A 15,329-nucleotide genomic window follows, 5' to 3' on the forward strand; every position below is an offset into this window, starting at 1 on the left:
AAAATTAACATACTCACATGCTTATTCTCACATGTTGAAGTTAAATGATTGGTGGTAGTTGGCTAATTGCTTTTTTAAATACTGAAAACTATTTTTGTTCTAATTTCGTATGAATGAGGTTGGTTACATGAATCTTTTTTTTTTTTTTTTCTATCTTTTTTATTACATGTCATTTTGACGGCTATATTTAACTTTTAAAATTATTTTTACTAACCTCATCAATGTTACTTTGGTCATCCTATCCCATGTTAAGTCATGAAATTAAGAAAGAAAAATTAGAATGGAAACACCAATAAAAACTTAAACTCAATTTACATTTCATCTACTTTTCAAGTAAAATATTGAAGTTTTATTCCAAAAAACAAATTTGGGCTTGTGCAATGGTTGTAACAGAGGCCTTCATGTGACATTTAACTTAGAAAAATATCATTATTTTTTCAAAAATTATGATATTCAAACTCTTAAAAACACTTCACATACTGAAAAAAAAAAAAAAATGCTTAACATAAAGAAGCAATTTACAATCATGAGATGAAATGGCTAGCGTAAATAAGTCTATTAATTACTTTAATTTTGTACTATTTGATCAGCCTATTTTACGATATTGCTCAATAAAGAAAAACATGTGTTTGAATAAATTTTTTTTTTTTCACTTTTGAATAAATTTGAAACCGCACATATTTTCACACATTGATTTTCTATTTATTACGTATAAATCCCGAAAGTGACAAATTTGTCCCTGGCCTCGGACCAAAAAACTCCACAACATATGGTGCTCCGCTCCAATATTGAGTGACCGTCCGTATAACGCTCCACCACTCCTTCCACTCCACGTGTCAATCAATGGCTCACCCGTACGTTGACGCCGTGGAAGCGAACGTCAACATTAACGTCCCGTCAAGCCTTGAGCAAAGCAGCGGTGAGAGAGAATTGCCCATTTTCCGCGCACCTGCTCCACATCGATTTCCGTTATTTCCGAACCAGCAGGCTCGGCACCGGAACTGAGGTTCGGACTCCGTGCCTAAATTTGTACTACGGACTACTATTTCATTGCATTACCAAAATTCCTTCCTGTTTGGAGAAGAAAAACTCACTGGAAGTTCGATTACCGTCGGCGAGGTGTGTCATATCGGAAATTGGTGACTCAGATCCCGATGGCCGATCACGCCGGAGAGCCAGAATCAGTCGTTGAATCGGTGATGGAGAAGATCACGGATACGTTTCACGGCCACGATTCGTCGTCCGATTCCGACAATGAGAAGAAGTCGTCACCGGTGTCGTCTATCAAAGCCAAGATCTATCGACTCTTCGGCAGAGAGACGCCTATGCACAAGGTCTTGGGCGGCGGAAAACGTACGGAATTACTGTATTGAAAACCTCTCTCTCTTCTCTCACACACATTCAAGTTACAACACGTTTAGGGCTTACATTTCCTACTAAATACAATGCACATGAATATAATTATTCCATTAGGTTTTGCAATTCATGATTCCTATAGAATGTTAGTTTATTGTATTAATTGTTTTGGGATTTAGGAGGGCTAATGTTTAGATTTTGTTTATTGATTGGTTGATCATAGGGCTTTATTAAACATGTTTAACCACATTTATTTTTTACAATCTAGTTATGATCTTGTTGATAACTGGTTGATTAATTTCTGCTAAATCGCATCCGTCGAAAGGGGTTGTGGATACATCCATTTTGGATGTGGTTATGGCAGATTCTTTTCTGTAAATTCTTAATTTTATTGTGCTTTGATCACCTTTATTATGATTGGGCATGTGATATGTCACTTTAGTCATAGTAAGATGTTGAAATTTGCATACAGATTTAGATATCTGGAAAGGTTCACTTTTGTCTATCTCAAACCGCTTAAAAACATTCCTTGGAGTGCATGAATTCCAAATTGACTCAATTGGCAACCATTTTCTAGTTTCTAACAGCTGACTTCAACGATCTACCAAAACATTCTACCATCTATTAACAATGTTGTGCACAAGCTCCACCATTACCTACAGAATTCATGATCCTTTCAACTCTTCCGCGTAACTAGATTAATGAACTACCACCTTTGACCCTATCACTTACATCTTATGAAATTGAACCATTTTCGTACAACATAGACTCACTAAAAATTTATTGCACATGCAAAAACAAGACACTGCAAAAAAATCTAGGTAACATTATTTCCCCTTCAAGCAACATTATTGATTATCTTCAAGCATCATGAAAGTTTTTCAGCAAGCTATAATAATGTTTCCATGTTACATCTCCAATACTTACCCTTTGCCACCAAGAATTTCAATGACAGCATGGTTTGCTGTTTCACCATTCTGTGATCAAGGATAGCCTCTGGTTGCAGTTGCAATACTACCCTTCCCGAGCTGATGATAAATACTGTTGGACTGGCACTTGCTGTCCATTTGTCTTTTTTGAGATGAAACATGGAAGACAATATGTGTACGAGACTTAGCATGAAGATTAACTATAACAACCCCACCCCCCGCGTGGCCCCCGGGCTTCTCTTTTTTTTTTTGGACACACCACCAACACACTCACTTTGGTCCTTTGGGGACTTGAACCCTCGACCTTTCACTTTGGAAGGTGAGGAAGTACCAATAGGCTACAATGCCTTTTGTGAAGATTATTTATAGCCTACCTGACCCATATTGTGCAATATCTGATAACCTTACGTGCTCTGACAATATATGGTTGGAGTTTCAGGTTAGATAAAATCTTTAATGAAGAACTCTTATTCAGTCATTGAAGGTCAGCTAGGCATATCATATGTTCTTGCAAGGCTTATGAATTGTCTTAATTTCTTTTAGGATTTATTCTTTTTTTTACTCAGATTTTCCACCAGTTGCACCATTTTAGTACCTGCAGTATAAGATATAAACTGCAGGGGAGCTACTCGATAGACAACCTTTGTATTTTTTATGAAATTATTTTAAGGTACTCCATAATCTCATTATTGTTCACATGTTTCTCTGCAATGCGTATTGTGAGTCACAGTGTCCCAAAAGAGACTCTTTTTGGGACAGAAGGAGTAATACTTTGTGTTTTAGATTTCTTTCTTTTTTTTTTTTTTTCCTTTTTTTCATTATTTAAGACTTAACACTAAAACATTTTCAGTTGAGCCCATTGGAAATATTTTGATGAATTGGATTGAGTGTGTCATAATGTGGAAGCAAAAACTTAAATGCTATATTTGGCGGCACCAAAATGGCGTCTTGAATTTGGGATTGGAGAAAATTTATTACAAAATTTGAATTAAACTCTGTCCAATCCCAAATCCAAGGCACCGATTCGGTGCTCCCAAACATAACAATAGATGTTTATTAGGAGTTGTTACCCATATGGTGTTTATTTTCTCTTCTTTAAACTACTGGTACCCAAACTTGGAAAAAGGAGGTAGCATTAGGTAGCTTGACAGCCCCTGAAAAAGCTTTTTTCAGGACTATAAAAATGTGAAATTTAAAAATACTCAAGTAGTTACTGGGAGTTGTGTACTACTACTACTGTTTTGCTAGAGGCTTTGGTGATTTTGTTCCACGGATGTGGTGGTTAAGGGTAGGAATTTTTTATTTTCTGGAAAGCTTGTGCTGTGAGTACGTCGTATCCCAAAAGGTAGTTTTAGTAGTCTTTTCAATTATAGTAGGGCTGAATCTCAAAAATATGTTTTCCTTTTTCTTTTTTTGTTTTTGTTTTTTGTACTTCCATAAATAAAAGAATCCTCACTTTTGAAAATTTCTTTCTTATAATTACTCAGAAAGCTCTCTCTCTCTCTCTATGTGCGCGCGCGCGTGTGCGCATTTATTGATAAACATTTATCTTACATTATATTCTGTGGCAGCTGCTGATATTCTCTTATGGAGGGACAAGAAGGTTACTGCTGGCGTGCTTGGAGTTGCCACTGGAATTTGGATTCTTTTTGAATTGCTTGAGTACCACTTGCTGACTCTAGTATGCCACATTTCAATACTTGCTCTGGCCACTCTTTTTCTGTGGTCGAATGCATCTACCTTTGTCAACAAGTAAGTCGTTTAATATTTTTCATATACCCCTCCCCTCTTCTGCTTGTTTTGTGTGACTTTGCCTGCCTATTGACTCCTGCTGTTTTACATAATTAGGTCTCCACCTAAAATTCCAGAATTTGGACTTTCTGATGATATTGTCCTGGATGTAGCCTCTGCCTTGAGAGTTGAAATGAACAGAGCTTTTGCAATCCTCCGGGAAATTGCATCTGGGAGAGATTTGAAGAAATTTCTTGCCGTATGTTGTCTCCTCTTTTCCTTGCACAAATTACAACAGAATTTGATTTCTTGTTTGCAAACCAACACGTGATGTTTCATTTCAAATGGGTCCCAAATTTCCAGCTAGATTATATTTGGGAATAACTAATGACCGGATTGTTTTGAACTTGAGTTGGCTTGTTAATGGACCCCTTCATGCATCCTAAAATCTTCTGATAGTTAGGGATTCATCATATTCCGCTCAGAAAACATTGGTGTTATGCTTATCAGGTGATTGCTGGCTTGTGGTTTCTCTCAATATTGGGGAGCTGTTGCAACTTCCTGACATTGTTATACATATGTAAGAAATTTGTGCAAATTTAATCTCTCTTTTTATGTTATTTACATATTTTCAGTATTCTTGAACATTAGCTTTAATTGAATTTTTTTGTTGGAAAATGAACAGCCTTTGTTGTGTTGCATACCGTGCCTGTGCTTTATGAGAAATATGAGGACCAAGTTGACTCCTTTGCTGAGAAAGCAGAGATGGAGATCAAGAAGCAGTATGCAGTGTTTAATGTCAAGGTTTTAAGCAAGATTCCCAAAGGGCCACTTAAAGACAAGAAGGTGGCTTAGAGCCACCAATCCGGTGACATTAGGTTGAGATTGACATGTTTTAGCAGTGTTTTCTTAACGATTTGTCGACTGGTAGACTTATTGCTCATCTGTTATGCTTTATATTCTACTTTGGGTTCACAATTTATATGAAAATATGATATTGTCAAAGGAACTCCAATTTTTTGATATCATTTATGCCAGACTTTCTGCACTTACGGAGGGATTGAAGGATGTGTATGCTGTCTTTACTGTTTGATATGATTGTTGTTGTTGCATTTTTTTTCGGAAAATGATTTGCTCAATAAAACCTTGTAAATTTTTGACCACAGAACTAATAAGGCTTATTTAGGAGAGTTCTCAAATTTAATTTCCAACCTTTGTTCTAAGGTTGAAAAAGAATGAAAAATGATCTCTACGTTTGAGCATTACAAATTTTAGATCAAAAGTGTTTATAAATTTTATAATATGAAATCTTGTTTGATATTGTTTGAATATTAAGCAACTGCTTGGTTAGTAAAAAGAATTGAAGTCTGCATTTTCACCATTGTTGTCTTGTAATGACATCATTCAATGTCAATATACTTCTTATGGTTAAAATAATAATAATAATAATTAATTAATTGTTGATATGTAAAACTCAAAGTAATAGTCTATTTAACATAAATGTCGTAATTCATCATTACAAATATTAAATAGATGAATTACAAATATTAAATATAACACCAAATGTTGTAACATAGATGTACTTCCTCTCCTTCTAAAATAGAAAATAGAGATTTCAAGTCCCCTAAGGATCAAGAAATAAATAAAACCCAAATTTAACTTATATGGGAATAGGTATAAATTTAATGACAAATTTCACGAATATGTTTACAAGAAAGTAAAAAATTCAAATTTAAGAATCAAACGATTCATTTGCAATTTAATCTGGTATTTAATCATAAAGGTAGATCAATTGTCTTCCTCCCTACCAATTTCAGAAGATTCTTGAGTTTCATCACTATTGAAAAAGGCTGTCAAATTGAAAATCTACATGATCAACTGTTTAAAAATGTATATGTAAAAACTTTTTCGAATCTAATTGTGGATGATATTACAATATTCTTTGCACATTAAATGACTAAGGTATCATCCTATTCATCAAGTGGTTAATGAACTCTTCCTTAATGAATAGGGTGATACCTTCGTTCTAACACGACCAATCTTGAGTGTATGTGGAGACCCAACATCGCAGAATGAAAATTTACCTGCATCAATAATATACACAAGTCACTAAATGACTATTGATATTTCTGAAGGAAAAAAAAAAAAAAAAAAGCATTTAGCAATTTATTACTTCTGTGCTAGACTTATTCCATATACAACCTAAAATCAAACATTAGTAATCCTTGCATCAATAATATACACAAGTCATTATATAATTAAATGACTATTTGATATTTCAGAGAAAGAAAAGCATTTAGCAACTTATTACTTAATATGCTAGCCTAATTCCATATACAACCTAAAATCAAACATTATTAATCCTTCCTGCAAGAACTTATTCTCGAATCACAACACCATAAACCCCCAAAATTAATTTAAAACATGCAAGCTTAACAGAATGGTAAGTGGTTCAATTCAAGATTTCAACGTAGTTTTTTTTAGTGTGTGCTTGTGCATAGCAGCCTAATCTTAGCTTATTACCCTATATTGACATAAACTGGACAGAAACCTTGCGATTTATTTTACATGCAATTTTAATTTTATTTTACTATCTTGAAATGAATTGAATTAAATGAGAAATTATTGACCTCAATGTTTGTATATCTTTCTCAAACGTTTGTTAACTAGAGATGATGTGTCCTACCGATTTAATCCACTTTTTGACATTGTAAGAATTTCATTAGTTGTCAAGAAACAATAATAAACAATTTAAACTCTACTTAGCATGAAATCAACTACAGGGTAAAGTCTAGACACTGCCAACCATATACCGTGTTCAAGGAATATTGTTCTTTATTTGGTTCTTGCACAAACCCACCACCAATACCCACATCCGGATCATACATGAGACCATACTCGAGCATACATATTGGTGAAGGTAAACATTCAAAAAATTCCTAACGGTAAACATTCAAAAAATTCCTAAATTAATTGCAAATTGATCTTATTGAAACTTGTAAAAGATAAGACAATCAAGCAATGAAAACAAATACCCAACTCAATTGAAACTCATCAACCAACTCGATTTAGACTTAAAATGACTAAGTTGTAACTTTCATCACTCACCTAGAAATCGTTGATTATGGGTTTGATACTCAGCTACTGGTATCCTTATTACTGTAATAGGAAATCACAAAGATACAAGATAGTTGACAAAGAAAGGGGGAGAGGTGTACAAACGATCTCTCAATGTTTTGGGTCAAATTTGTCAATAAGAAAAAAGTACTGTAACTTGCATAACTGAGTGTATTCTGTGTTCAGTGATAAGTGAACCTCCTCCAACTTTAAATTTTGAGCCATTCTAAGTGATACTTATTATTTAAGTGGTATCTTAAAAGTTTTAACAAACGTACTTATTTAGAAAAAGCATCTATTTTGTTCAGTTTTAAGAGCTGAAGCACCTTACTGTTTAAAATTTCATTCAAACTAGTTGCACTTTCTTTATTCATCTGGAATAGACGAACTAATTTACCAACATAGACAAATACCATAAGTAGAAGAGTCAGTGCTGCTTAGCAATGAAGCAATGCTAGAGACTTTAATGTAGCATCGTTTCCCAGAACCAGTATGCTATTAATCAGGTGAGCAACTCAGTAAAAGTAGTATGAACTTCAGTCATACCACGAGACAGGGTAGTCCAAGCCCATATGATAAAACTCCCCCACAAGACTGATCCAACAATCAAAGGCTCGCGATATTGTGTTTAAACAATCAGATGCACCCCCGTGCAACAGTTGGAAACAGTATGTAGAACATATAATTTCAGTAACTTGAGGATTGAAAAATTAAAGGACCCAATAAAGGAAAAGATGAAGTTAGAGAACATGAAGAATTCTTTTAAATGACAAATAGGAATTACACAGTTCACCTTCGATTACTAGATTCAGCATATACACAAAAGAAGCCATGGGGAAACTACATTAATTTACATATATATACATTCTGGTTGAATAAATAAATGGTTCAATAAAAGGCATTACCTCCAGTCTTCTAGTCTTGATAGTTGTTGCCACAGATAACCCAAACAAACACCAAAAGCACGAGGAAAAATTAGGTTAGGTTACTGAGCTCATTTCTAAAGATCCAGGACTCTGTCCTCAATTCTGTTAAGCTCTGGCAGACACCATCATGTAGACATTATATAAGTGAACAATTCCACCAGAAAATAATAATAATAATAATAATAATAATAATAATAATAATAATAATAATAAATAAAATTAAAAAAAAGGAGAAATACTTTGCTTACAGAGAGAAGACTACTTGATTCTTAGATGGGCCCACACCCTAAAAACAGACCCTCCATCTGAATCACTGTCACTATCTGAAGAAGATACCATTGATAGAGTATCATCCAATATATACCCAACAATCTGGCAAATACAAATGCATATCATATATTATTTGTTTGGTTTATATAATGACATGCTGGAAACCAGATAAGAAAAACAAATCCCAATACCCTGGCCATACCAAAAGAAAATGACAGAAATATAAATAGAACACATTCAAAAGTGATGCTTCAAAGTTGGTTCTTTAAATAACTCTAAAGATTGGAGAATATTGGAAATTATACAATGAAGGATATTACTTTTTATTTAGGGTAAATCACTCTGACCTCCCTTGAGTTTTTAACTTATCACCCATTAATAAAACTTTTTTAAAAAAAGTCATTCTGACACCCCAATCCTTAGGACCGTCAAAATCCATCACAAAAGAACAAAAAAACCCTCACTTTTAATAATTTTTATTCAATTACCTCAATGCTGAGGTAAGCAAAAATTATTAAAAATAATTTAGAGTAATATATAAACATGTGAAGGTAATATATATAAATATACACTCCACGGTAACCCACAACCACAATCACTACGCGAATCCTCTCTCATCTTCAAACTCCTCTCTCAAGATCACTGATCCACCCTGGATCCCTCACCAGACCATTGATCCACCCTCCAATTCCTCCCTTCCTCAACCGTGCATTACCTCTCCTCCTCAAACAGCGAAAGTCCCAAACTCAACCAAATTGGTTCACAAATTTTGGTGTTACAGAGTGAGAGTAGTGGAGAGGATCCCTCCAAGACCATCGAGTTCCCTCCTGGCTTTGACTAGAAGCTCTGCAATCGTGACGAAATTAACAAGATTTTGGGTCCCAAAACTTCTTGCATTTCCTTCAAGGACTCTGCTTGTCGATGTTCTGTTAGATAACTTACATGGTCTCCAAGAAGAAGCAATCTTCACAATCGAGAGGGAAAAGAGGAGGTGGCGGTAGAGTGGGTGGTGGGGATGAATTGGTGGTGATGGAGAGAGAACCGAAAGAGGATAGATAAGGGATGGTAGCAGAGGGAGGTGGTGGTGGAGGAGAGAGGAACCGTAAGAAGATGGGATGGTGGTGGTGTCAGTGACTCAGTGGTGCATGTAATTTACATATATGTGTGTGTATACCGTAATAAACATAAATAATGTAATATGTATATTAAATATATACTGTAATATGTATACTAAATATATTTTATGGAATAAAATAAACAAACAAATTACATATTTATATGCACACACTTAATTTCCATTTATAAGTTTAATGGAATAAAAAATATTGAAATATTTTTGTCATCTAGGGTTAAATTTGTAATTTATGATGGTCAGTAAGGATAAACAAGTAAATATCTTTCATTGAAGAGCATTTTTGGTATTTAAAAAATTTTATTAACAGCACTAACAGCCCTTTAACGGAGTGGGGATTTTTTTTTTTTTCTTTTTTTTTCCTTTCTCATAATCGGTGTTGTATTGGCAGAGGATCAAGAATTCCAGGTGCACACAGGACATATCCTTAGAAGCAAAGGAAATGGCAATACATAAGACTATTGAAAAAGCACATTTCCAGTACAAACCAAACGGAGTGGGGTTGATATGACTTCATCAAACCTCAGGGAAGGTCAGGGTAATTTACCCTTTTATTTATATTGATTATGCGTGTGGAAAATTAGGTTCTGGGGAGTAGAAGGGGGAATGTTTTGCAGAAATTGTGAGATGTAAAACCAAAAGGAAAGTTAATGACATATAAAGCATTACAACAACTGAAATGACATAAGCATGTGTGTGTGAATACCAACTAGGGAAAAAAAAAATGATACAAGTAATCAACTGCTCAAAAATCAACTCAAATAAATAGCACCTGCAACTGAAAGACTAGACCAAAAAAAAAAAAAAACAGTTGTAAAACTTACCTGCTCAGATGATACAAGCGTAACTTGCTGATTTTTTGAATTTACTGTGCAGTCTTTGTTGGAACATCTCATACCACTAAGCCAAACAATCATTTTGCAGTGCCCACAGTATCCCCTATAAGACATAAATTTCTTCGATAAATTGCCTAAAAAAAAAAGAAAAGGATAAGGTTGTTAGAACAAGGAGAAACATTTTTGCAAAGGAAAGTTGTTGGGGAGAAAACATGGATGTTTACCTCTGTAGTGTGGATGTGTGTGAGTGGGTAGGTGTGAGAGAGAGTTGAATATGATGAGGTGCAATTATTCACATAGTCAAATAAGTGATACAATCGTACACTGTGATAGTTTCTGAATTTATCAAACTGAAAAGGATTACATACCTTCATATGCCTTTTTAAAAGCTTCTCTCCAGTTGACACAAGCAGTAGTAGGAATGCCCTCTTCTAGAGATATATGCCCATTATTTAGTACACCACTATTTTGCCCTGACCCCTTCGAATAAGCATTAGAAGCACCAAAGAAAACAACATATTGCTGATGCCACAGAAAGTTGTCACTTGCTGCCGATTTCCACAACCTTCCAAAGAAACATTCAAGATTGTTATTGAATCTAGAAAAGGATGAAATACAGAATAGTGGAAGAGCAAAGCAGTTCTGAACTTATAGGCAACATACACCAGAACATACAGTATCATTTGTTGAATGTCCACATGCTCTGGAGGTGGGGCTTTGTTACATGGGCTCTGGTACGTGTATCCAGTAGGGTGTGTGTTTAAATGTTCGGGACCTTACTGTAACCCAAATCTTAGAATATGGAGGTTTGATCTGAAATGTTTCCCAAAGTTTGGTTTGATTACGTAGACATGTTAAATGTATTTAAATACATACAACATATGTTACATAATACTGTCATGTATGATGTTACAGTTCTTTGATGAAAATTAAAATTTCAATTAAATGAGATGTATCACGTGGCCTAGAAAAGGGTTTCCAATTATCTCAGAAGTAGGAATGCTATTAAACTAACTTTTCTCTCCTTTTTCCATCGTCATGTAGAGGATCGGACCATCCAATTTAGGTTACACGCCTACGTTGAGGGGAAAATAAGTGTCCATGTAACACGGATATGGGTTAGGTGAAATAAACTATGTATGCTGGGGACACAATCCAAGTTATATGTCACAAAACAAAAAAATTAGAGGAAGAAAATTTACCGGCACACTGATGCAGCAGATACTAAAGATCTCAAATCTAAGAAACTGAAGATGTCCACAAGAACATCTCGAGGAAGTTGGATCAAACCTGAGAATATGCAAAATATTTATTGATAATTGCAATGGCCAAAGTATAACTAAATATAATCTACTATTAGCTTTATCTGCCTATAATAGGAAGAATGATTTATTACAACTCATGATGTAAAACTATTTCGCTCCACGGCCTGGTAAATAACAAATTGTGTCCAACAAGAAATGAATATGCTGGACCAATCTGAGAGCCAATAACATAATATATATATTCCTCATCTATTTTCTATTTCAGTTCAGAACATGCTGCCACATATATAAATTACAGACAGCTTCTTATGCATATGTGCATAATCCAGATAGATATTGTAGGATTCACAATTAGAAGCAGGGTATCATAGCTGGACATATTATTTGTTCTAACAAATTTGAAAATAAGAAAACAAGCTTTGTAATCCAAGTCCATATCATTGGGTTTGACCAAGATTCTTGGATGATTAACCCAAAGAACAAAGGAACTGACATATCCAACTTTCAGGTGTTAACTTTTAAGGCCGTAGTCCATACATCAAGTGCTCCATCAGTCAAGGATCAAACTCGTAGGAGAACTGCAGTTAAAAGAGCTGAGTCTAGCATTTATTTAAACAGTGTTTTCAAACATAGAACCACCTTCTTCTTTCTGTTGGGCTTTACAGCGTCTCTTTTGAGCAACCTTTGCATGCTTGAACTCTGTGACTGCCAAAGCCCTCTTTTGCTTAGGCAATGCAGCCTCTGCACTCTGAAGGAGGAGATTGGCCGCTGAAATGGCAGTTTGTGTCTGCATTCTATTGTTAAATCAACCATTAATTACTTACCAAATAAAAAAAATCAGCCATTAATCCAGTAAGGTTACTTTATCCATATGTAATAAGAAAGATGACTCAATAAATTGATGAAAAATAAAAAATAAAAAATAACTTGTAGGACAACAAGCAACATATTTTTAGTAATTCACTATAACCCTAGAGATTGAAGTGGTTGATTCCAAAGCATTATCCAATTTCAAAAATTTAATTTTCCACAAATGCATTTGACACGGGACAAGTAGGGTTTAGAACTTTAGATACGAACCAGAAAGAAAGAAGGGGATAGGGATGAGAAGATGAGATGAGGCGAGACGAAGGAGGTGAGAATACAGACGAAGGAGGTGAGAAAATAGATTGAAGGAGGTAGGTCAGAAGGACTGAGGGATTAAGGACAGCAAGAACGAGGAAGAAGAGACACAAAGAGAGTTCGCAAACTCAACAATAACATTCAACATTTTCAAAACTAAATTGTTTACAAAAAAGCCTTTATATATACTTATGAGGGAAGAAAAAAACAAAAAACAAAAAAAACAACCCTTTATAATCAGGAAAAACATTAAGCAAGCCCTAATATATTGAAATACTAAAATAAACCTAAAATAGAACATTACCAAAATAACAAGGAACCTAACAATGTAGCCCTAAATTACAAAAATTCCTAATTCTATTTCTCTTTTCCTCTTCCAAAAGTAACGTTGTGCAGCTCATGTGTGCAAATCACACCCCGTTCCCCATCAGCATTTACTGATCATCATACTCCTTGCCTTAATCCCATGTGAATGGGGTCAACCACATGAATTCTCTCTCTTCAACTTTTTCTATTACATGCCATTTCACCTTTTATATTTAACTTTGTGGATCATCATCATCGTCTACAAATGCATTTACTGGCCTCAATTAATGAGATTGAGAATATACTCCTTTTAATATATATATAAATGAGAAATTGGGAATATACATTGGAGTCAATTGGGAAAGGAAAGACGTATATTAAGCGATCTCCACATCTCTGTTAGCATTTATTAGTAGAAAACAGGTATAGAGGGTTTACCTACCTCCTGTCACTCGAAAATTCGAAATCTTTTGTCAGTAGGTGGATACCATAACACTATGTTTTTATGCAGAGTACCCAAGTCGAAGCTAAACAAATAGATAAATTCCTCAAGACTTCATTAAAATACATTAATATTAACAATAGGACCAAAATACATAACTCTATCAGGATTTAACAGGGAAAGAAAACCACAGTTTCACAACTTGAAAAGATCTATTTCTGAAATTCCTAACAATTTTGTACAACCATTAACAATATGCTATTAGAAATCATAGCAATTAACCAAATTAGCATCAAATTCATACCAAAAAAAAAAACATACACACACACATACATACATACATACATACATATATATATATAAAGCAAAAGATAAAAATTTATATAGCTTGGATGATAGTAAATAATTATATAAGAAATTGGAGATGAAGACTTACTGGGGAAGAAGACGAAAGGCGGTGAGGGTGTCTTGGAAGATGAGAGACTGAAGATTTTTGGGGAGTTTAGAGTAAATTTGCCTGAGAATAAAGCTGAGTTCTTTGCAGGCTATGGGGTAACGAAACGTCTGTTGTAGGGACTCTCCAAACCCTAGCTCTTGGTACCTCTCTAATGGCTCTGCCATTTTGGGACAGAGAGATCAAGGGAATTAGGGCCAAACAGAGGAATATATATGTGTAGATAGAGTGAGAATTTATGGGATCTCTTTGCAGCGAAGCATGTATTTAAGGGAGGGAGATGGGAGATGCAGGCGCGAACATCAGAGAAGCGGTGGTTCTTTCATCAAGAAGACCGACGCGGGTCCTTCGTATCGGTGTCCCTCAAGTCAGACGATTCAAGTTTTCTTTTTAAAAATTAACTAAATAAATAACAAAAATCGTAATTATCTTATTATCAAACAGGGATTTTTTTTTTTTTTTTTGTATTCAACATTTCACAATGAGCATAATACACCATTTAGATTATTAATACGTTGTATATTTTCGTGTCATTGAATTTGCTTCTTACAGGAATAATTCTTATTTTCCACTGTTAATTTCTAAAATAAACAAAAGTAAAAATCAGTTTCAATAAAGTAATTTAACTTTTTCTATCTCTTTTAATAAAGAAAAACGAAAGTCACAATCTTCACTTTAGTGATACTTATCCTACCAAAATTACTCTACAGTCTATACCCCCTCTTTCTTCCTCTAACCCATCATCCTCTCCTATCACCAAGACCCATACCACAACCACTGCAAGTTTGGAATCGGGCGATTAGTGACCGGCGACCGGAGGGTACACCAGCTCATCTCTCTTCTTTTCTCTGCCACCACAAACTGCTACCAAACGCCGCCGATCATCCATTGAAGACTGAAACCTCTTCCTCCTTCTACAGTTGACCCATCATCTCATCACCCCGATTTCTTCCAATTTCAGACAACTATGCCTCAATTTCATCGAATCGCTGGAATGATGTAGGATTTGGACTGACGATTTCCTCTATCAAACTCATCTATTTCTCTCTTTTCAACCACATAAACTACATCTTGATTCCGGCGTCGTCGTTGCCGGAGAAGAAGAGAGGCCACAACTTTAGGACAAGGGATTATTCAACCAGCAGAAGGTGATGGACGACCAAAAATTGATGATCATTACATTGTCTACAACAACGTCTGTTTACAGAGTCTACCTTTTCTACTCTGTGCATGCCAAAGAATCGCGATGAATGTGCAAGTACCTCAGAGGACTGGCCCAAGTTATAGGAACGTTGAATTCAAGAAAGTGCCAAAGAAGCTGATCCATTTGACTTTAACCCATTCTAGACGGAGGTGAAAAAGGGTAAACAAACCCAGATACCCTTTTTAGAGAGAGAAAGATTACCACGAAAACAACAATAAAATTGATAATGCTTGGATCGA

At 35.0% G+C, this 15,329-nt stretch overlaps 2 protein-coding genes across 5 annotated transcripts; one reads left to right on the plus strand and one right to left on the minus strand.

Moving 5' to 3' along the window:
• The first annotated feature begins 902 nt into the window (after window positions 1-902).
• LOC132312691 (reticulon-like protein B2) lies at window positions 903-5,066 on the plus strand. The gene is made up of 5 exons (XM_059811154.1): window positions 903-1,353; window positions 3,857-4,037; window positions 4,134-4,275; window positions 4,527-4,596; window positions 4,702-5,066. The coding sequence occupies exons 1-5, from the start codon at window positions 1,155-1,157 to the stop codon at window positions 4,869-4,871; spliced, it is 762 nt and encodes a 253-aa protein (XP_059667137.1). The 5' UTR covers window positions 903-1,154; the 3' UTR covers window positions 4,872-5,066.
• Window positions 5,067-5,670: 604 nt separating this feature from the next.
• Window positions 5,671-15,309, minus strand: LOC132312692 (F-box protein At5g52880). 4 transcript variants are annotated; one of them, XR_009483312.1, is made up of 8 exons: window positions 13,869-15,309; window positions 12,202-12,356; window positions 11,500-11,587; window positions 10,666-10,862; window positions 10,286-10,431; window positions 8,322-8,431; window positions 8,039-8,171; window positions 5,671-6,100 (listed from the first exon to the last, which is right to left on the minus strand). XR_009483312.1 is itself a non-coding variant. In XM_059811155.1 (7 exons), the coding sequence occupies exons 1-7, from the start codon at window positions 14,051-14,053 to the stop codon at window positions 8,165-8,167; spliced, it is 888 nt and encodes a 295-aa protein (XP_059667138.1). In that variant the 5' UTR covers window positions 14,054-15,309; the 3' UTR covers window positions 6,154-8,164. The 4 variants fall into 4 exon arrangements, 1 of the variants encoding a protein (XP_059667138.1); XR_009483314.1 differs by having other exon boundaries at window positions 8,299-8,431; XR_009483313.1 differs by having other exon boundaries at window positions 8,308-8,431; window positions 13,869-14,374.
• Window positions 15,310-15,329: the final 20 nt, after the last annotated feature.

Source organism: Cornus florida, unplaced genomic scaffold (assembly GCF_030987335.1).
Source record: "Cornus florida cultivar Cherokee Brave unplaced genomic scaffold, ASM3098733v1 CherokeeBrave_3.0.0_Hap2_Chr06, whole genome shotgun sequence".
Lineage (NCBI taxonomy): Eukaryota > Viridiplantae > Streptophyta > Magnoliopsida > Cornales > Cornaceae > Cornus > Cornus florida.

Excerpts from the sequence above, each read along its gene's own strand:
- LOC132312691 (XM_059811154.1), top strand. The coding sequence starts at position 1,155 with ATGGCCGATCACGCCGGAGAGCCAGAATCAGTCGTTGAATCGGTGATG. Across the intron at positions 1,354-3,856 it reads GGTCTTGGGCGGCGGAAAAC|CTGCTGATATTCTCTTATGG; the intron begins GTACGGAATTAC and ends ATTCTGTGGCAG. Across the intron at positions 4,276-4,526 it reads ATTTGAAGAAATTTCTTGCC|GTGATTGCTGGCTTGTGGTT; the intron begins GTATGTTGTCTC and ends TATGCTTATCAG.
- LOC132312692 (XM_059811155.1), bottom strand. The coding sequence starts at position 14,053 with ATGGCAGAGCCATTAGAGAGGTACCAAGAGCTAGGGTTTGGAGAGTCC. Across the intron at positions 10,432-10,665 it reads TTTTAAAAAGGCATATGAAG|GCAATTTATCGAAGAAATTT; the intron begins GTATGTAATCCT and ends TTTTTTTTTTAG. Across the intron at positions 8,432-10,285 it reads CGCTTGTATCATCTGAGCAG|ATTGTTGGGTATATATTGGA; the intron begins GTAAGTTTTACA and ends TGTATTTGCCAG.